We start from the raw sequence: 23,490 nt of genomic DNA, 5'->3' as shown, positions 1-23,490 counted from the left end.
GTGCTCTGTAATCAAGGATCTTACGTGCTTCTGGAAGGCAGTAATGAAGATCTAAATCCCCTCTGTGCTTCAAGCTTCTTTTATACTTTTCAAGCAATCATCGACTTTATAGATCTCATAAAGACAAATGTTTCATCAAAATTTAAAACATCATAATCAAATTATAACACATATAGATGAAATTAAAAAAGTTTGAATTATCCACGTAATTGAGAGTATAAGAGAAACCATTGCAACCACAAGCCTTGACACCAAACTTCAGAAATTTGGCTTTGCCATTTCTCTAATAGATAGCATATTCTAACGACTACAACATCCATTAGCATAAGTGTTTGTTGTTGTACAGCTCTGGACCAACCTGTAAATATTCTTTTTGGTTGTTTTTTACCCTTAAAAACTCTCAAAACCAACCAAAGTCTAACTGTTTAGAAGATGATTCTCACCTATGCTCGGTTGATGGGTCAAAGAAGAAGAAGAACCACCTTTTTCGCTGAAGTCAAAGCCCATGAGATCGGAGATGGTGTCAAATTCCAATTAAAGGTCTTGTGACGCCAAATTACTACTATGCTTTACGTCAATGAAATCGGAGATGATATCTCCTCCGCATATATTTGGTTCAGATAGAGAAAAAAATATCAAAATCAAATAAACCCGGAGTGATTCCACCACACACACCTTTCATTTATAATGCATCCGTTATACTTACATCGCTGAACCATCCATCCAATAATACTAAAAACGAACAAAATCGTAACTTTGTTTTTTTTTTTTCTTTTTGGTGCAAACATCTCTAATGGAGGGCAAAAAAAGGACGAAGACGAAGAATACATAATGTATGATGGAGATCATGGATGATGAGGAGGGGCATGTTTTGAAAATTTAATCAACAAGGACCTTTTTGTCTTTTACATGAGAGAAGACCGATGACTCTAGTCCTCAGTTCTCGAGAAAAAATAAACAATATTTTGAAGGATATTTTAATAAATCTACATCTAGGCATAAGGGCAAAATAGGCATTAAAAAACAATCACATTTAATCTGCTTTTCTGCCGAGGAAGGGAGGTAGTTGCATGTTTTCTAAAAAGTATAGGGGAGGTTTTTATTAAAGTGAAAACATAGGGGAGATTTTTATGATTGTCAGAAAACTCAAGGGTGGTTTTTGTATTTTATGTATATAGATTTCATTGACAAATGTATATATACATAATGACACCAGAAAAACTTGTAACTAGTGGTAACCAATCATAATCTGATTTCTACTCCTAGAAAAGATTTGTCCAAATGTGATAGTGAAATCAATAGTTTTGTCCACAGCAAACCCTACATTATAGACACAACACTGCTTACTGCATTTATCAAAATAACCTCTGAATCTTATCACTGATCTTCCAATAAGAGAGGGAATTTGAGTTTTTGAGGCCATCACCATTTTATTGTAGATTTAGGGGGTGTTTTCCAATATACATAATTTTGTTTTTTTTTTTTAAATAAAAACAACTGCCATGTTAGAGAAAAAAAAAAAACCCATAGAACTTAGAAGATAACAATTTGACAACTCTGGATCCAGATCCTTCGAGGAGATTGAAAGACCCTTTTAATCAGATCCTTGACCTAAAGGGCTCCTGATTCATATGGTCTCTCTCTCTCTCAGAGGTATGGATTTCATGTCTTAACTTCTAGAACGTAAATGGATGTGATGGGGGAGACCCCTTTGCTGGATCTCTGATTACCCAAATAGCCTAGTCCAAAAAAAAAAAAAAAAAGAAAGAAAAAAGGGCATTGAATTGTAGTTTTAGAGTATCAAGTATTTCATGGATTTATTCGAAAAAAAATTATAGATTTTAAAATATGGTATAGTTAAAGGATCAGTAATAAGAATGGTGCTTCTGAGGTCAATAGCTAACTCTGGAGTCTGGAGGTAATAGGTTATTTTTTCCCTCAAAGTTAATGAAACTCTGTGGAGCAACTATCTGTAGTTGATGCAATTTAAATTTATAATCCATATTTTTTTCCTCAAGGGTTGCAAATATTGAATAGCAGGTGCTGATGGTGTGAAGATTGGGCAGGGAAGAGGTGGTTGGGTATCTCTTACGCTGTGCTTTGTTTATTTAATTTAGGGCTGCAAATGATATCCACAATTGCAGGCCAAATTATTCTTTATCAATTGTTTTTTTTTTTTGATAAAAAATCTTCTAAAATGTGAAGCTAAAACAACATTCCGAAGAATTCAGCTACCAAAGTTCTTTTGGGAGCAAATTCTTCATTCTGCGGAACATTTTTAGCTTCCCCAATTGACAGATCAATCTTTCCGAATTCATATTAGAACGTAACAGTTCCTGGGGAAGGGACTGGCGGCTGGTGCTAGAGGCTACTATATAACATAAGTAAAAGTGTTTTACGAGTATCTAATGTCATAATTTGTTTAGAATTTCAGTCAGCTAAGAATAATTGTGAGTCGGTGGCAACTGATTCAGTTGGTTAGGTCTCTGGCTGGCTGTACCTAGCCACTGGTTCAACCATTAGGTCCGACCGAGTCTGACCAACACTGATAGTATGAATGTGAGTATGTGACAGACTGATTTTCCTCAAATTTGATCGTCAATTAAGTATTCTGCTGCAACTGCGGTTGTTTTAGACTTGGTTCAACACTCTGGGAATTCGTGTTATGTGAATTTATGAAGTCGTCCTATTGAGACTGTATGTGCTAATGGCTTATCTAGATCTGGGGTTTGTAGATATAGCCATATAGGGCGGGGGTGGGCAGAGGAGTTCTAATGAGTTTTCTTGTAGTGCATTTAGACAGGGTTTTGTTAAATGCTAAATTGAGTGATTTCCAAAACAGAGGTGGGATAATTTTTTGACAGTATGCTTGTTGAAAGAAACTTTCTCCTTAGCAAATGGAACTACATGATCAGGGGTTCAGGCTTCAGGGCTTTATTGGTTGGGTTTGGTAGCTTTAGCTCTGGGGAGTAGTAGACAACATCTTGTAGTGCATTTTGACTAATCAAGATAGTCTCACACTTAGAAGGCAATCTGTAGAACATTAGAAAATTGTAATTCCCTATATATCAATCGCTTTAATAAAACAATTTATGATTCCTCGACAGTGGATGAATTTCAAACGGCTTGAGAGGATATGATCCGGTGACATATGGAAGATAGACAAAATGGGTTCTGACTTTCCTGAAGGATACATACTTTTTTTTTTCTAGGAATAAACGCTATATAATGGAGTGAAAGTATTGGTTCATTTTTTGAAAGATATTTGCATAAAAGCACTTCTTAGAAGGAGTTGATAAATATGGATTAGCTCTGAAGAACTCAAGTACTGTATTGGAAATAAGATGCTGCTATGAAGTCAAGTACCAATATGAAGGGCAAGTATATTTTTATTTTGACATCAGTATACATGATGAGCCATATAGAAGGAATGTTCTGAGGGCATGGTTCAAAGTATCAGACATGCTCGAAGCATTGCGCTTCTTGAAAGGTTTGAGGTTTCAAGATTTCAAGCGGATCATCTCTTATGTCTCCTCATAAAACCCTTTTGTCTTAATTTTCTCTATTAAAATCTATAGTTACTTTCTAATAAAATTGTTCTTAATTCCCCCCGCCCCCTCAATAGTAATATTTGTAACATCTCCCCTCCCCCTATTAAGTTCATTACTATCTTTGAAACTCTTTTGACCCTCTCTAATAAAATATAGATATAAATTAGATGGATTGGGTGGGGTTAAGGGTCAACTCAATACCAACCTTGAATATAAACCTTGGTTTAGAACCAAATCGATGTCAAAACTTAAATTTTCCAACCCAAACCTATGGAAATTTCTTTTCATCCCCATGCATTGGCATGAGTTTACTTGATAGTTAATATTTAAAAATGGCCTTTTGCCCTAAATCCTGGTATTCCGCATTTTGGTGGGTTTAAAAACTGATGCCGTGATATTCACCAATTCGTGGAAATGTTTTGAACCTTGGTTGAGGATGACTGAAAAAGGTGGGAGATGAGGGATTGTGAAGTTTTAAACTGGGATGACTAAAAAAGGCGGGAGATAAAGGCATTGTGAAGTTTTTAACCATGCAGCTGAAGCAGTCACTTTTACATTTTAGCTTTAAAGGGGGGGGGGGGGGTGTTCAAGTTGGCAACCAGTACGAAAACTTCTGCCAAACTCCCATGAACATGAATCCTGATGTCTTTTTGTGCTAAACAGAACTGACTGGTAAAACAGGATTAAGGCTTGGATGATGATGTAGACATGCATTAAGTCTCTTAAACTACAATGACATGAAAGAAATCCCATCTCCATATGAAAAAGTAACGTGGGTTTGATCTTTGTTTTTGTTTTTTTGTCTTTTTTTTTTTTTTTTTTTGTAGGGAGGTTTAATCGTTTAAATATAGGAGGCATAAAAAATTCAAAATACTTATTTAAGAGCCATTGCAGTTGATGGTGATTTGACCATTGTATTATCAGTTCATCAGCCATCATCTTCATCATCAATATGGTCACCAAGGAAACAGTAACATTAATAGCATTCAAACCTTACCACATCACATGTCCAAGGGGTCTTACTCGGAAGGTAAAACAGATCAGTTTTTCTTTTTTGTGGAAATCATGAGAAAGACTGCATAATCTGTTAGCCAGAATTTGCAAATAGCTTCACTCTGTGATATAAATATAATTGCATAAAGAACCCTAAATCACTGGAAAATAGATGAGGAAAAAAAATGATCAGGCATTCACTTTATATCATGGTGATGACAATTAGGTCTGCACAAATATATCTAATTATATGACACTAAGTACATTCGATTAGTTTAAATGACAGATCCTTTTTGCCTTGATCAGTTTGAGCCTTCCAATTGATAAAACCTAAAATATTACATTTACACCAATTGGATGAGCCTACCCATTGTCCTAGCCAGCAACTCAACTTGACGAAACAAAGAAAATTTTCCAGAAACCAATATCCAAGCCATGGACTTCTCAACAAGCATACAATCAAATTCAATTCAACCCTCCATAAAAAGGCCACTCAGATATGTCCAATTACCGATAACTTGAGAATTGAAACAACAGATAAAGTGGGAACTTATAAATAAGGCTTGATATTCACCAATACAACAGAAGCATCATTCAGCATACAGCACTGTGTTCATTTCCTGCATGAAGGCAATGTTGGCCCATGGCAAACAAATGCAAGCACGACATAAATAATGATCAAGAGAAGCAAAATCAATGCAATCCTGCAAAATCCAAAGTATTAAATAGTTAGTCTAATAATGTTTGATTATAGTAACATCAGAGAATGTGATTTAAGAGTTCAACCTATTAATACTCTCTTAAGTTTTATTAGACTAATTGAATCCAACTGTTCTAGTCTTGTAGCTACAAACATGGTTTGATATAGATTGTATATGAATAAAAAGTGTCCCACCACATGGGAATCGGAATGTGATGTGTCCAGGAGTCTGACTTCGTAAGACAAACAAACAAGGACTTATGGACATACTTAGAGAAAATATAAACTATTAAAACAGTCATTTTTTTGAATTCCAACATTTTATACCCAAGGAACAAGGTCTGAAACTTTATCTACATTAGTTAATAGCATTTCATAAGAAAATGACATTCATTATCTACATTAGTTGTTCTTGTTCATTTATGTCATGCCATGTTGTAGTGTCCCTGACACATGTCTGACATAGATACTTCATCCATTTAGGTCTTGGGAGAGTCAATGCAACACTTTGTCCCACATAATCTATAAGATCTGAAACCTTCAAGATCAAATGCTTAATCCTATCCATTCGCCAGGAGTGGGGACCAAATGAGGTTGGTTTTTTTATCTATCATAGGGTAGGTCCTACATCTGCAAGTAGTTCTTTGGATTGAGTTTTGACCTAAATTTTTTAATTCAACCTCATAACTTATTCCCAACATCCATGGCACATTCTGGAAGTTACAAAATGAACCCTTAGTAAAGTTGGTCATAACTGGATATAAGAGATGATACAAGTCATTGATATACAGATAGAGAACAGTTGCACAAGAATATGGTTAAGAAAAGTGCACTGGTTATCTAAATCAATTATTTTATTATCTTTTAATCAGTTATCTAAATCAATTATCTTAGGAAATAGGAACATTTCCTTTATCAGATACATGTAGAACATTTTTTCCTTTTTGATCAGCGAGCAGAACAAGTAATGCCACTCTTTTGATACTCAAAGAAGAGTATGGACAGAAGAGATGCTTAGATTAGCCTCTTAGACTTAAGAATCCTTGCCATATTGAATTAGTCTCCAGTCTATGCACTAAAAAGAAAAATATATCCAGTCTGCATAAATCTGTCTGAATCAAAACTGTCACTCAAACTGCAGATCACCATTCTTTTGCTGGAGTATAATTGTCAAGGTATTATAAATGCACCATTTTATCAATAAACAGAAAATATGCCACAAGGATTCTTTTGATAATAAATAAAAATTTTATTGAAGAGAACCACCACTCTACCCCCCGCCCCCTCTTACAATTTGCTGCACTTTCATTCAGTCTGTGACATGTGCATACATATAAGACCACGTGTAATGGGACAGCCATCACAAAATGAATGGAAGTGCAGGAAAAAAGTGCAGCAGATCCACACAACTAACTTTACTACCTAAGATGACCACCCACTCCCTAGGATGAATAGCACCACTTCAATCGTCACTTCAGAATTCACTCGCCACACTTACCTCCTTAGCCTTTCTCACACCTTTCCAATATACATCCTTCTTTCTCCTCAGCTTCTCAAATCAACTTTTGCCTAATTACTTGTTTTACTCTCTATATGGGAGTTAAGAGCCTTTACTTCTTCCTCTCTTCTTTAATCCAGGAACTTTTTTCCAAAAATTCTTTCCCTCCTAAAAAGAACAAACCCAATTGCTTAACAGCCATAACCGCTCTTCCAACCACCCTGATTAAACTTCATCAATCACTACTACATCTTCTCCATTTTCATACTCTTCCATTCCTCTTAACTCCATAACATTTCCTTTCTCACTCAGCCAAGCATCCACCTCATTTGTAATTGGCTATGTTCTATACTTTTTAGATCTATTTCTCACTGTTGATCTCAACACCTCCTGTTTCTTATCTTTGTATCTTCTGACAAACATGAAGAGATTACAAAACCCTTGTCTTGCTCATAACCAATATCTCTCTCTTCTGCAAGGTTTCCATTTATATTGTCTTCCAGAAACAAGGTAAGACCGCAAGTGTTCTCATTTGATAAAGAATCAATAGTCGAAATCACCTGATTTATATTGAAGTGTCCACCACCTCTTCCATTAGACTGAAGTTTGTCTTTGTTTGACCTATCAATAAAAAAGTTTGTCCTTGTTTACTTTCCACTTGTATACCTTCTTAAATTTCTTAGTAGGAACTTCCCCACAATCCCATTTTCGTATGAGGAAAGACTTTAAAATATACACAAACTTTGAGTCTTCTGGGTTTTAAATTTAACATAATCCAGTATTAAGGAATTCCTTCTAATTAAAGATGCTAAATCTGGTGAGGCAGTAATTTATTTTAAAGTAGCACTTAATCCCCTCAGTAAGGCATTTATTCCTGAGGGAGTAAAACAGAAGGAACGGGGAATTAGAGTCTATCAAACTCCAGAAAAAAAAAAAAGAAAAGAACTTCAAATGAACTTTGTTATTTCTGCACTACATACCATTTCACCAAAACCAACACAAAGTGAGTCATAATGCTTAAGCTACTATAGGTGAACTTGCTGTGGATTAGCATATGTGGCATAGATTCATCCTGATCACAGATGCAGTGTCAATTTTCTGGTATCGTTCCTTTGGAAAGAAGGTGATCTATGGTAAGGATCCTGTCTAGAATTACAGTCCACATAAAGAATAGGCATTTTGATAGCACCTTTATTTTCTAAATCCATTTCCATGTTACCAATAGGCCCCCCTGACTCAATTATTCTATTGAAGAAAGAGCTGATGTAGAAGCAATCTGATTTCTCTATATTTTCTTAGTTCATATTTTACAGTTTTACCCATTGAAATTAAATGCAATTTTCTGCATAACCTGAGAAATCACCTTTGAACCGTAATTCAGCCATACTAACATTTGATTCTAACATCAAACTAAACCACTTTTTTTCCCTGACAAACATAAAACAATTTTCTCTTAAAAATTGATCTAAAACCTTAGTTTTATCTAATTTCCATAATCTGTCCTACATCAGAAGTTCTTTAAATAAGATGGTTGTAATCATAACACCTCTTAAGAATTAGTGCCCTATCTCCTTATGGAATCAATTTCTAATTGTGCACACACCTTCCAACCAGAAAGGAAAAAAGAAAGGAAGAAATAAAGGGAATAAATAAAGACAATTTTTTATAAGGAAAGCCAAGATCTCTTTCCATTTTGTCCCGATGCAAATGCTCTTCATGATGCAAAGTAAGGTTCAAAGTATTGGAAACGCAAGGTGTATCGGAAAGAGAATTTTAAGAGACATATCGAGATACGCTTTGGATACGTATGGATAGGGATGAAAAATTAAGATATGCATAAATATGGTAGAAAATTCAAATAAATCTTAAAAAATATATTACCAATTATATTTACAAATTTTATATGATTGTAAATAAGTCATTTAAATGTAAAAAACTATAATTTAATGGTTTATATAAAGTATGCCATATTGGTCACAATTAGTAACCGTTAAAAATGATGGAATAACTAAATGTAAAATAAACAAAAAAACAAAAATGTGAATGTCAATTTTCAAAAACCAATATAATTAATCTTAATATTTCTTAGTATATAAATTTTAATAATTAACTCTAACATTTATTAATAAACACTTGCCACTCATTAAGAAAAGTGAAAATCTATTTAAAATAAAAAATGCATATAAGCATAGCAATCAAATATGTGTGGCTCATTGGCGAACTTGTGTTTGTTAAAATCAAGTGACTAAGGTTCAAATCTTGCTATTGCTAAATTTGAAGTTTTTACACTAAGAAAACAAATTTAATGAGAGGGGATCATTAATTAAAGGAATCAATGAGAGAATTTGAATAAGGCACTAAAATTCAAATTTAAATTTAAATTTGCCCTGGAGTAATTGACTAATTAATGAAAGAGAAATTAGACATAAATAAACGACACTAATGAGAGATTCAGTATTAAATATGGATTAGCGAAATTAATGATATGTATCAAACTGTATCGGACTGTTTCAGGCTCGTATCAGCTGATACAGATTCGAAACAGGCCGATACAGGACGATACAGATCCGAAACAGTCCGATATGGGCCCGTATTGGGCGATACGTGCGAAAAGAAACGGAACAAAAGATTTCTACACATTCTGTGTATCGGGTTCATGTTGGAATGATACGTATCGGCCGATACGACCCAATACGTTGCGATATTTTGAACCTTGATGCAAAGCCACATAATGTCATGTGAAATTTAGGAAAAATAGATAAAGGTGGTCAGACATACATGAGCTTGACATTTCTCCACCACACTGTGTTCCTAAAACGACGAGCTTGCCTTCTGAAACGAATAGTATTTCCTTGCATATACTCAGTCTTGCCCACCAGCAAGTCCAAGCGATCTCCCCTGTCTAGAACTTTATCAATATTCTCCAACATAACATTGTGAACCTATGAAATGATAGAAACCATCAGATATTAAAAAATTAACATTATAACACATCATATTGCAATACAAGATGGGACATGGTTGGGAGTAATATTGAGATTTGACATTCTACTACTTATTGCCTAGAACAACAAAAAAGAAATAAGAAAGAGAATAATAATTTTATATAATTCAATGGCCTCAACAGATCATACTTTTTTTTTGATAAATGAAGTTAGATTTCATTAATTCTGAAGATATAGTCATTACAAGCATCCCTTAGAGAGGCACAAGATGCTACTTCTCTATAAACAAAACAGAAAAAATTACAAGTGAGCCCAAAACAAAGATTCTCTATTCACCCCTTGCTTGGCTAGAGTATCAACTAAACCGCTTGCCGATCTCCTCACCCATTGTATCCTCAAATTCGTATTCTTGGTGATCCATAAAAACTTTTTTAACTCATCCCTGTAGCACCATATGGTCCATATCACAGACTTTGGATCCTTTAACTAACCCACCACCAATTTTGAGTCCCCTTCAATCACCAAATTGGTTATGTTCAGTTCATTAGCAATTTGTGCTCCTTGTAAGGTTGCAAGAAATTCTGCCTTGAGAGAGCCCCCAATCCCTAGTGGGCTAGAAAACAAGGCTATTAGTTTTCCTTCCATGTATCTCACAACCCCTCCTATACTAGCAGGTCTTGGATTCCCCTACTACTCCCATTAAAATTCAGTTTCGCATAGTCTTGAGGTGGGGGCAGCCATTCAACGTTTATTCTTTCCTTTCTGGAAGAGCTTCTTGCAACTCCCTAATTTCTCCATAAGTCATCATGAGAAATTTAAGAAAATAGGTCCAAAGATTTGATCCAATGGATCACTCTAAACATCACACAATTCCTTATTTCTTCCTTGCTTCTTTCCTTCTCAGAGAAAATTCTCACATTCCTCTCTTCCCAAGTAAGCGTAGAAGGATCAAACAGCAAGTTAGCCTCTGCTCGTAAGGAACACCTGCACCCAAACAAAGAAAAAAAAAGTATATCTACAAAAAAAGAGCAAGAAATCAATAAGTGAGAGCAATTCTCATTATCAGAGCTACACAAAACACACCAATTTGGAGAGAGACATAAATTAGGTTTCCCATGAATTACTTCCCAACAAAAAGCTCTTATTTTAGGGGAATGGGTTTGCACTAGAACTCTATCAAGGGAATCAAAGAGAGGGCAAAAAATTACAAAGAGACTTGAAGAAGGAAGCACAAGAAAACAAATCCTTAGGGTGAGGGGCCTAGAAATGCTTGTTTGACTTATTAGGATCAAGACACACACTTTGAAGTATTTGAGGCAAATACAGACAAGCCCTCATTTCATCATCCCTTAACCATCTACGAAAGCCAAAGTCCCAATTAGGATCCACTGGGTGAACATGGGGAACAATGAATTTAGAAATACATTCGTTTTTGTACAAAGAAACTGAGTACAAGGATGGGAAGAGGTCCTTTAGAGGGTAAGACCCAATCCAGACATCCTCCCAAAATTTAATAGTATCCCCTGAACAAGCATCATACCTGACAAACTAGAAGAGAGTAGGAAGAATACCATGAATTGTCTTCCACGGAAACACTAATGTAGCCCAGTTAGAGACACCTGCATCCCAGCCATTCCCCAACTTACCATGAATACTGGCTATTACTTTATGCTTGAGTCTGTCTTGTTCCCATGGCCATCTCCATAACCAATTAACCATTTTCCTAGCAATGGAAAATTCTTTTTATCCACATTCCCAATTCCTACGCCTCCTACTTCTAGGCTTCTGCTCACAGTCTTCCAATTAACCAAGTGGTCTTTTTTACCTTCTCTCGATTCCCACAAAAAGTCCCTCATCAAATTATCTATCTTATTTATTTCCATTTTAGGGATCCTAAAGACCGACAAGTAGTAGATTGGTAGATTAGAAAGCGTGGACTTAATTAAAGTAATCCTACCCCCAAGTGAGATGTAATTCCTTTTCCAAGTTGCTAGTCTCTTAGCACACCTCTCAAAGATTGGACTCATAAATCTACTCTCTCTAGGATTTGCACCTAGGGGAAGCCCTAAGTAGGTCATAGGCCAACTTGAGATGGAGCAATCTAGGACATTTGCAACAACTGTAAGGTCTCCTTCTTCCATATTAAGTCCCGTGATGTAGCTCTTCTCAAGATTAATTTTAAGATTGGAGGTAAGTTCAAAATTCCTCACCAAGTCCTTCAGATTCCTCGCCAAAAGTTGATATCTCCCTTCACAGAAGATTATAATATCATCTGCAAACTGTAAGTGAGTAATTGGTAACCTATCCCTTCCAACCTTCCAACCATTAATTCTATTCTTCCTTTCAGCCTTATAAACCATTCTAATCAAGACCTCTGCAACTAGGGTGAAGAGGAAAGGTGTGAAAAGGGGTCTCCCTACCTTAAACCTATACGAGCTGGAAAGAAGTCTCTCACAATCCCATTGAGAAGAATTGAGTAATGACAAGTCTTAACACATCCAAAGATCCAATTACACCATCTCTCCCCAAATCCACAAGATTTCATTACCTTAATTAAGAGCATCCAATCCACCAGATCATAAGATTTGTCAACGTCCAGCTTACAATATGAAGCCTTTTTTCTTAGATTTTTTCATTTCTTCCACATAGTCATACGTGATGAGGATTTGGTCAGCTATTTTTCTCCCTTTTACAAAAGCCCCTTGTTGCTGAGTGATTAAGGTAAAGGTCACATTTTTCCCTAGACTAATGAAACCCTTCTCCGCAAATTCAATGAACACCTCAACAAGATCATGTTTCACAACTTGCTAGCAGTCCTGTTAGGAGACCATAGTGAAGCTATCTGGCCCACTAATAAAAATCCTCCATATCCACTCAGTCAATCAAAGGTCTTATAAAGATGGATTTGAAGTGGTCAAATCTCCTAGCAATCTCACTTTGATTGGTTATCTCCTTCCCTTCTATCTCCAATTTAGCCACATAGTTCTTCCTCTTTCTCCCATTTGCCAAAGCATGAAACTATTTTGTATTACCATCCCCTTCTTTTAACCACTTGCACCTAGATTTCTGTTTCCAGCTGATTTCTTCTCTTAGTAAGGCTTCTTCCAACTCTCTTTAATTTTCACCTCATGGTTCTTTCATAATCAACAATAGTCCCCTATACTTCTTTATCTAATTCCCCTATACTGGACACAAGATTGATCATTTTCTTCTCTAGTCTTCCAAAATGGTCCCTATTCCACTCCTTGATTTTTTCTCTCAACCTCTTCAACTTATTATGAAACTTTACACTTTTCCAACTCACATCACCCAAGTCCTCCTTCCACCATGTTTCTACTTTCCTTACAAAGTCCAGGTGGGTGAGCCACATGTTTTCAAGTCAAAATGGCGTGGGGCCACTTAAGAAGGTTTCAGGACCTAGCTTGATAGGGAAATGATTTGAGCTGACTCTAGCCTCTAGGTAAGGTTCTGGATGCTAGGTAACAGATCATAAAATTTTCATAGTTCTAACAAAAGAAAAATACCTTTGGATTTTCCCATCTTCTTTTTCTTTTATTATTTATTCATTAGGAGAGGGGGATAAACGTTTGGATTAAATAAAATAACCAGGTATGTGCTTTGGCCAGGTTGGGTGGGAGTGAGATCAACTCTGTTTTTTTAAGAGTAAAGAAAATTTTCATTAAAATGAAAAAAATTACAATCTGGGACATCCCGAAAATTTTCCACCAAATCTGATCCGTTAGCTTGCTCAAATTCTGGAAGAATCAACTCTCACCCAACCCATGTGTTTAACCTTGAAACCTAATCCAACCCAGCATTCTTAACCCTAACCTAACCTGATCATGAAATTATATTGGGAGTTTGGGACCTTAGACACCAGATTCATAAAAACATAAACAAACATGCACAACCAGACAAATGCAAATAAGCACATTACATACACATTTAATATATGGATAATTATGTGTTGCCATATAAAGCAAACACCATATAAAGCAAACATTTATTTTGTACAGCCTATTTATTTTGTATTCATATTGTCTTTCCGTAATTAGATTGTATAGCTGTAGGTAGAGATAAATCAGCCTTAAATCTCTGTAAATCAGTGTAAATCAGGCCTTAAATTACTGTATATTCAGTTATATATTCAATGAAATCAGAAAGAAAAGGCATTGAGCCATTCAATCAAAATTCTTTCGAAGGAAAAGTTATCATGGTATCAGAGCCATTGTCTAGAGTTTTGGAATTTCTGGTTATTCTTGGGTGACATTGGAACTTCGGGCCACCATAGATTGCAAGTTCCATCTGGGTGATTTTCTTCAGAAAGCTCACGTATTTTGGTAATTTCTTTCCAGTCATATTTTGGGTTGTTTATCTCTCTATATTTGTCTTGTTTTCTGCTGAAAATGACTGGTAACCACTCTGAATTTGTGTTAAATTTACGGGAAAAAATTATTCGGCATGGGAATTTCAATTCTGTTTATATGTTACTGGAAAAGAGTTATGGGGACATATTGATGGTACTACTCCAGCTCTAGCAGATGCTACTAAATTAGCTGAATGGAAAATCAAAGATGCTAGGGTGATGTCTTGGATTACCGGGTCATGTGATTCTAAAATTGTTCTTAATTTACACCCCTATAGAAGTGCTCAAACCATGTGGGAATATTTGAAAAAGGTTTATAATCAAACAAATTCAGCCAGGAGATTTCAATTGGAGTGTGAAATTGCAGATTATACATAGGGGAGTCTCTCTATTCAAGATTACTATTCTGGTTTTCAAAATTTATGGGCTGAATTTTCTGATATAGTGTGTGCTGCAGTGTCTAAAGTTTCTCTTGCTGATGTATTGGTTGTTTATGAAATTAGCAAGCGCGATCAGTTTCTGATGAAGCTACGTTCAGATTTTGAAAATGCTCGTTCTAATTTGATGAATCGTCATCCTCCTCCTACCTTGGATGTGTGTTTCAGTGAATTGCTTTGTGAGGAACAACGTCTTCTTACACAAACCACTCTTGAACAGGAGAAAATGACTACAACACACATGGCATTTTCGGTTCACGGAAAAAGCAAGGGTAAAGATATGAGTAAGGTTTGATGTTTTAGTTGTAAGAACTATGGGCATATTGCAGCAAATTGTACCCAGAAAATTTTCAATTATTGCAAAAATCATGGGCACATCATCAAAGATTGTTTAACTCACCCTCAAAATCGTCAAAACATTGCTTTTCAAGCAACAGTTGGCAATTCTTCTACGGATCAGATTCAAACTGGGCCCTCAACTATGTCAGCAGTCAATCAAAATGCTCAATCCACTGTTCTTACTCCTGAAATGGTGCAACAAATGATAGTTTCAGCCCTCTCAGCTCTGAGACTCCAAGGTAATGGTAATTCTTTATCTAAGTCTTGGCTTGTTGATTCTGCCGCATCAAATCACATGACTAGTTCTGCTAATTTGCTACAAAATGTCCGGTCCTATCATGGTTCAGAAAATATTCAAGTTGCTAATGGAAATCATTTGCCCATTACTGGTGTTGGTGATTGTTGAGCAAGAGCAAGAGCAAGAGCAAGTGATAGACAAGAGGAGAGAAGAGAGGGAGAGAGGAGAGGAGAGCCGAGAGGACTGAAAGCCCCTATTGAACTTAGGGGGCGAAAGAATGATCTATTATTATTTATACTAGTACAGCCGAACAATGTAATCAAAGAGGAAATTACATCAGTACCCTTATGGTACTAAACCTGAATACATAAACATAAACAACTGACAACACTCCCCCTCAAATTGGAGCAAAGATATCAATCATGCCCAACTTGTCACAAAGATCATGATGTCTGGAAAGGTTTAAACCCTTTGTAAAGATGTCTGCAAGCTGGTTCTCAGAAGTGACATAGGGGGTACACACTTCGCCTGTGATAACTTTCTCTCTGATATAATGCTTGTCAACTTCGATGTGTTTTGTTCTATCATGTAGCACCGGATTGGCAACAATGCTTATAGCTGCTTTGTTATCACAAAATAGAGGTCACTGGAAAACCCAACTCCCCCAACAAATTCTTTATCCACATGCCTTCAGCAACCCCGTGGGCCATAGCACGATATTCAACTTCAGCACTGGATCTAGCTACCACATTTTGCTTTTTACTTCTCTATGTAACAAGGTTCCCTCCTATGAAGGTGCAGTAGCCACTAGTAGACTTTCTGTCACTTTGGGATCCAGCCCAATCTGCATCTGTATAAACTTCAACTTTCAAATGTCCATGCTTTTGAAACAACAAACCAGTACCCAGATACTTCAAATATCGGAGGATTCTCTCTGCTGCTTCAAGATGAGAAGACCTAGGAGCATGCATGAATTGACTGAGGACACCAACAGCATATGCAATGTCTGGGCGAGTCATAGAAAGGTATAACAATCTCCCTACAAGTCTCTGAAACTGTTTCACATCCTTGAGTGATTCACCACAGTTGTCACCTAATTTATGGTTGGGGTCGATGGGAGAGTCAACTGGCTTCACCCCCATCTTTCCAGTGTCCTGAAGTAAATCTAAGACGTATTTCCTTTGAGAAATGAAGATACCCTTCTTTGATCGGGCAACTTCAATTCCAAGGAAGTACCTGGCAGGTCACTTCAAACTGAGTTGCAAGGAAAAGTTTCAATTTCTGAATTTCATCTAATGGAATTCATCTTGGCAACGGGGATCTGACTGACATTGCCTGTATCCTTTCTGCTGAACTGCCACATGGAATCCACTGAACCAAGCTCTTGGTGATTGTTTCAGCCCGTATAAGGACTTCTTCAACTTGCACACTTTCTGTTTATTGCCTTGGGCTAGAAACCCAGGAGGTTGAATCATATACACTTCCTCTTCAAGGTCACCATTCAAGAATGCATTCTTGATGTCCAGTTGGTGTAAAACCCAATCCAGATTGGCTGCAAGAGAGAAAAGGACTCCAATGGAATTCATCTTGGCAACGGGGGCAAAAGTTTCAGCATAATGAACTCCATACACTTGAGTAAACCCCTTTGCCACTAAGCGAGCTTTATACCTTTCCACTGTTCCATCAGCCTTATGCTTGACTGTGAACACCCATTTACATCCAACCGGAACCTTTCCCTTGGGAAGATCAACAAGTTCCCATGTGCCATTTTTGTGAAGGGCATTAACTTCTTCCCTCATGGCATTTGTCCATTCAGGAAGTGAAAGAGCTTCTGCCACATTCTTAGGGATAGGGACACTGTTAATAGAGGTAAGGAAGGCACGGAATGAGGGTGAAATGTTCTCATAGGAGACAAAGTTGGAAATGGGATGTTTTGTGGTGCACAATCTAACCCCCTTCTTGTGAGCAATAGGACAGTCAAGATCATTAGCAGTAGAGGAATCATTTTCAATAGATTCAAGGACATCATTGGGAGCTAAAATACCTGAGTGAGTATGATCCTCCCTCGAGGAGTCTGGTGGCACTGGAGGTACAGCTTCCGGATTCTCTACAGCTCTTGGATTTGGCTGGCCTTTGCGACGGCGAGAAAAAACACGAAAAGGTGGAGGGTCAGGGAGAGAGGGAAGCTGAACTAGTTTCTCCTCATGTCTACACTCCCCCTGAGGAGAAACAGGATAGAAAGACTCATCTTCAAAGAAAGAAACATCCATGGAGACATAGAATTTACGAGAAACAGGATCAAAAACAAGGTAGCCCTTTTGAGTGAAGGAGTAACCAAGAAATATGCAAGGTATAGCACGAGAGTCCAATTTCCCACGGGTGGGAGACAGATTTTGGACAAAACACCGACAACCAAAGACACGAGGAGGAATAGAAAGAAGGGGAGCCTTAGGAAAGAGAAGTTGATGTGGGGCTTTGTACTCTAACCGACGAGAGGGCATACAGTTTATAAGGTAAGTGGAACAAAGAACAACTTCAAGCCAAAAACGTTTGGGAACATTCATATGAAGTAGTAAACCTCGAGCCACTTCAAGGAGATGTCGGTTCTTCTGCTCGGCTACACCATTTTGTTGTGGTGTGCGGGCACAAGAGCTACGGTGAAGGGAACCATGCGAAGCAGAAAATTCCGTGAGGTCACTATGAAAAAATTCTTTTGCATTATCTGATTGGAAAATTTGGATTTCAGTTCGAAATTGAGTGAAGACCATCCGCTGGAAATCTTGAATGATTTTTGGTACTTCTTCCCTGGTTCGCATCGGATATACCCATGTAAATCTAGAATAATCATCAATGAGGGTAATGAAATACTTGTAGCCACTCTCAGATGGTAAAGTAACAGGGCCCCACACATCCGAATGAACAATGTGAAATGGAGATTCAGATTTACTATGTCTTTGAAGAAAATGAGTTCTACAATGTTTACTCAACTGACACGTTTGACAAGAAAAGTCAGAGACAGACATTAACTTAAACAGTTTTGGGAATACAACTTTCAAAGACTCAAAAGACAAATGACCAAGACGACAATGCCATAAATAGACTTTTTTCTTATAGGACTGACTCATAGACTCTGTAACATGAAGACCAGCCTTATTCTCCAGCATGTAAAGTCCATCAGCCATACGACCCCTACCAATCATCCTCCCCGAGGCCAGATCCTGAATCACACAATGAGAAGGGAAAAAAGTCACTGAGCAATTTAAGGAATTAGTAACACTACTAATAGAGAACAAATTAATGGGAAAGTTTGGAACATGAAGAACATCAGAGAGGGTAAGGCCAAGAGGAAGAGAGAGGGTTCCTTGACCAGCTATGGAAGAGTATGATCCATCGGCTAGTCTCACCTTGTCTCTTCCAAAAAGAGGGTGATAGGTTTGAAAGTAAGAGGACGTACCAGTCATATGTTTTGATGCTCCAGAATCAATGATCCATGGAGAGTCATGGGTGTGAGAAGCAACATGGAAAGCAGTGGCAGGGTTACCTGACATAGATGCAAATGAGGTTGAGGGAGGAGTATCCATCTGATGAATTGCTCTACCATAGAGCTCTAAATGATCACGAAAGGAATTCATAATGTCCTCCCTCGGGTCAGGTCTAGTGAGATGTGTCTGAGTCACAGTAGAAATGGTAGGCTAATGCTCCCGAGTAGCCATGTTGGCCATGTGATGTTTCTTTGTATTTTGCTGCCAGTACTTCTTATTCACCTCTGAACTTTGCTTCTTAGTCAGATCTTGAGCCCATTTTGGTTTCCCATGAAGATCCCAACAGGTATCTTTGGTGTGTCGGGGTTTCTGGCAATGAGTGCACCACAATTTTTCCTTATCTTCTGTTTTTCTCTGGAGATCTCCTTTCTGGGAAGAAGATCCCCTACCAGTAGATACATCCCCTTTTGCAACTAACACAACAGCATCCCCACCAGGGCTGTTCATCAAATTTCTCATGCTTTCTTCAGATTGTACAAGAGCATAGACTTCCTGAACAGAAGGGATATCCTTGGAGCTGAGAATCTGAACTCTGATAGATTCATACATAGGATTCAGACCATGTAAGAATGCAAACATCCTTTGCTGGGAGACAATCTGTTTGTACTTCTTAGTATCCTCATCACACTTCCAATCCACACTCTGGTAGTGATCCAACTCCTTCCAGGCAGATGTTAAGTCAGAGTAATAGACCGATAAACACCTCTCCCCCTGTCTACAAGTAGAATATGCTGCCTACAGTTGATAAATTTTGGCATAGTGTCTCAATTCTGAATATGTAGACTTTGCTTGTTCCCAGATTTCATTTGCAGTTTCGGCCCACATGAAATTCTTCCTGACTTGAGGCTGCGTGGAAACCAAGAGCCAGGACATAACAATACTGTTCTCCTGATTCCATCTATCATATTCAGCACTCCCGGAGGATGGTTCTTTTATCCTCCCATTAATGTAGCCTATCTTCCCTCTTGCAGTGATGTATAACTTGATCCCTCTTGACCATTCTAGGTAATTTAATCCATCAAGAGGAACAACAGCCATAGGGAAGGATAGGTCACCACCCCCACTCATTTCATTCAACATTGTGAAGATTCCAGATGTGGCTGAATCTTTACTATTCATGATTTTAGGTTTAAGAACACACAACACCCAAGGCACACTGCCTCACAGAGCTGCTACAGAAAAGGGATCTTATGTCCTTCAGTCCACAAAAGAAGCACTTGCTATTTCAGCATACAACTAGGTACTTCTGACCTGCGGTTTCACAGAGAGCCAAGATCAACCACTGTTGCTGCAGCACTTGGACTAGTCTGTGTGACTTACAATTTTTGTAGGAATCCAATGAACAAACATACAAACACTGCAATGCAGTACATAACTAGGTCTGTATGACCTACGGTTTTACAACTTTCATACAACTCCTTAGTAGAAGAGAGACACAAGGTGATAGTTCACCATACACCTAATCGGCTGACACCAACTTCAGGGTAGCCGAACAGTCACTGAGATCAATAATGTAGTCGAACAGCAAGAACAGTCAAGGAAGAAAAAAAAAAACTTCAGTCCAACAACAATGTAGCCGAATAGTAGTGACACACCAGAGGAGAACACCACATTCGGATTTTTAGGGCATCAACAGTCCATCGAAGGGTGCAAGAAGAAAAAACAACAAAAAACAGCTTCAGTTGAATACCAGGGCACCCGAACAGCAGATGGACAGTACCTTCTTGAACTCCAGCCCCTCTGCAAACCAGAACCTCCTCTTCGTACATCAGGTGACAACCTCTCTACAGCCGAGCAATCAATGAAAACAGCATATGGGCTGGAATACGAAAAGACTTTGTACCAGAACTCTTTTCTGCACTAGGAAGCTGAACAGTCAGGCCGGCACCTTCTTCCTTCTTGAAGTTGAGCATTAGGGATACAGCTTCTAGGAGATGAAGAGGCAACCTACTCGGCATTGGAGAATGACCTCAACTAATTTTTTTTCAGGCCTGGACAAACTTGCTCTGATACCATGTTGAGCAAGAGCAAGAGCAAGAGCAAGTGATAGGCAAGAGCAAGTGATAGGCAAGAGGAGAGAAGAGAGGGAGAGAGGAGAGGAGAGCCGAGAGGACTGAAAGCCCCTATTGAACTTAGGGGGCGAAAGAATGATCTATTATTATTTATACTAGTACAGCCGAACAATGTAATCAAAGAGGAAATACATCAGTACCCTTATGGTACTAAACCTGAATACATACACATAAACAACCGACAACAGTGATATTACTCCGGTTTTCAACAATGCTCTTATATCACCTGGACTTTCTGATAATCTTCTTTCAGTTGGCCAATTAGTAGAAAATAACTATAATGTCCATTTTTCTCGTAATGGTTGTCTTGACAGTGTAGCTGGCCAGAGATAGGTGGAAGAGGAGAGAAGAGAAGAGAAGAGAGGAGAGGAGAGAAGAGAGAAGGTTTGCAATGTAACAGTACTGGCGGCGCCAGTGTTTATTTTACTATATATAGGGCGACATAAATAACAAGGGAAAAGACCCTTGTGCCCCTGAGTACAATAACAGACATAACTGAAATAAAAAACACTTTAACTAGACAAACAGGCCCTAACAGCTGCAACTAAGTTACTTTAACATTATTCCAACACTCCCCCTCAAGTTGGAGCATAGATGTCAATCATGCCCAACTTGTCACACAAATCTTTGTGCCGCACATGATGAAGACCTTTGGTGAAGATATCTACAAGTTGTTCTTCCGAGTTGACATATGGTGTGCACACTTCTCCACTTTCAAGTTTCTCTCTGATAAAATGCTTGTCCACTTCAATGTGTTTCGTCCTATCATGCAGAACTGGATTAGCAGCAATATGATGGCTGCTTTATTGTCACAGTAGAGTGACGTAGGATTGCTTACTATGAAACCCAGTTCACCTAACAGATTTCTTATCCACATGATTTCCGCAACCCCATGAGCCATCGCTCTATACTCTGCTTCAGCACTGGATCTAGCCACCACACTTTGTTTTTTGCTTCTCCATGTGACAAGGTTTCCTCCTACAAAGGCACAATAACCACTGGTAGACTTTCGGTCATTGACTGCTCCTGCCCAATCTGCATCGGTATATACTTCCACTTTTAAGTGACTGTGTTTCTGGAACAACAAACCAGCTCCAGGAAACTTCTTGAGATATCTCAAGATCCTCTCTGCAGCCTCAAAGTGAGTTGTCATCGGGCTGTGCATGAATTGACTAAGGACACCAACTGCATAGGCAATATCAGGCCTGGTCATAGACAAATAGAGAAGTCTCCCCACGAGTCTCTAGAACATCTTTACATCTTTCAAAAACTCTCCCTGACTGTCTCCCAGACGGTGATTAGGTTCAATAGGTGAATTAGATGGTTTTACCCCTAACTTGCCTGTATCTTCTAGTAGATCTAGTACATACTTCCGTTGGGAAATAAAGATGCCCTTGTGAGAGCGGGCAACTTCAATTCCAAGAAAGTATCGTAAGGGGCCTAGATCCTTCACCTCAAATTTAGAGGCTAAGAATTTTTTTAGTCTCTAGATTTCAGCCTCCCAATCTCCTGTGATCACCATGTCGTCCACATACACAATAAGAGCTGCAATTTTACCTTCACCTCTTTTTACAAACAAGGTATGATCTGACTGGCATTGTTTGAATCCCATTTGTTGGACTGCTACATGGAACTTACTAAACCAAGCCCGAGGTGATTGTTTCAATCCATATAGGGACTTTTTCAACCTACACACCTTTTGTTTACTGCCTTTGGCACAGAACCCTGGAGGTTGGGTCATGTACACCTCCTCTTCCAAGTCACCATTCAAGAAGGCATTCTTGATGTCCAATTGGTGAAGATCCCAGTCAAGATTTGCCGCCAAGGAAAGGAGAATCCGGATGGAGTTCATCTTCGCTACAGGAGCAAAAGTCTCTGCATAGTCCACTCCATATACCTATGTGAAGCCTCTTGCTACCAGTCTAGCCTTGTACTTTTCAACAGTTCCATCAGCTTTGTGTTTCACTGTGAACACCCACTTGCACCCCACTGGTTCCTTCCCCTCAGGAAGATCTACCAACTGCCACCTACCATTTTTGTGTAAGGCATCAATTTCTTCCTACATTGCATCTGTCCATTCAGGTTTTGACAAAGCTTCTGCCACGGTCTTAGGGATGGGAACACTATCCACAGAGGAGAGGAAGGCACGGTACGAAGGTGAAACGTGCTCATAGGACACAAAGTTAGAGATAGGATGATTAGTGGTACAAGATCTAACACCCTTTCTCTTAGCAATAGGAATATTAAGATCATTGGGGACATGTGAATCAACATTTAAAGGAGCAATGGGATCAAGTGTACCTGGCTAATGAGACGACTCCACGGCTCTTGAACTCTGCTGGCTCTTATGACGACGATGGAAAACCCGGAACGGAGAAGGATCGGGTAAAGGAGGTAGTTGAATCTGAGTCGTCGCCTGTTTCTCCTCAACCCTACTCTCCCCTTGAGGAGAAACCGAGAACAACGGTTGACTCTCAAAGAATGAGACATCAATGGAAACATAGTACTTGCGGGCAATGGGATCATAGCAACGATACCCCTTTTGAGACGAGGGGTAACCAAGAAAAACACAAGGAACAACCCGAGGGTCAAGTTTACCACGAGTAGGTGATAGGTTGTGGACAAAACGACACCCAAAAACACGCATCGGAATAGTGGACAACGGGGCTGTTGGGAACAGGAGCTGATGTGGGGCCTTATACTCTAGTAGCCGAGAGGGCATGCGATTGATGATATATGTCGCACACAATACTGCATCCATCCAGAACTGTTTTGGCACATTCATATGAATCAACAAGCCACGAGCAAC

General features: G+C 38.4%; 1 protein-coding gene across 1 annotated transcript in view; it reads right to left on the bottom strand.

The window, feature by feature from the left end:
• Positions 1–4,717: 4,717 nt before the first annotated feature.
• The window catches only part of LOC148869469 (vesicle-associated membrane protein 711-like), a 45,635-nt gene continuing 26,862 nt past the window's right edge, over positions 4,718–23,490 (bottom strand). Inside the window, exons 3-4 of the mRNA XM_088970707.1 lie at positions 9,521–9,684; positions 4,718–5,248 (exon numbers count right to left, since the gene is read on the bottom strand). Coding sequence (XP_088826833.1) covers positions 5,158–5,248; positions 9,521–9,684 — 255 coding nt within the window. The 3' untranslated portion in view covers positions 4,718–5,157. The remainder of the gene's footprint in view (positions 5,249–9,520; positions 9,685–23,490) is intronic.

Source organism: Nelumbo lutea, chromosome 2, assembly GCF_056320005.1.
Source record: "Nelumbo lutea isolate HS-2025 chromosome 2, American lotus-T2T, whole genome shotgun sequence".
Taxonomy (NCBI): Eukaryota; Viridiplantae; Streptophyta; class Magnoliopsida; order Proteales; family Nelumbonaceae; genus Nelumbo; species Nelumbo lutea.
The sequence above is the reverse complement of the archived record's forward strand: the minus strand, read 5'-3'. Positions and strand labels throughout refer to the sequence as shown.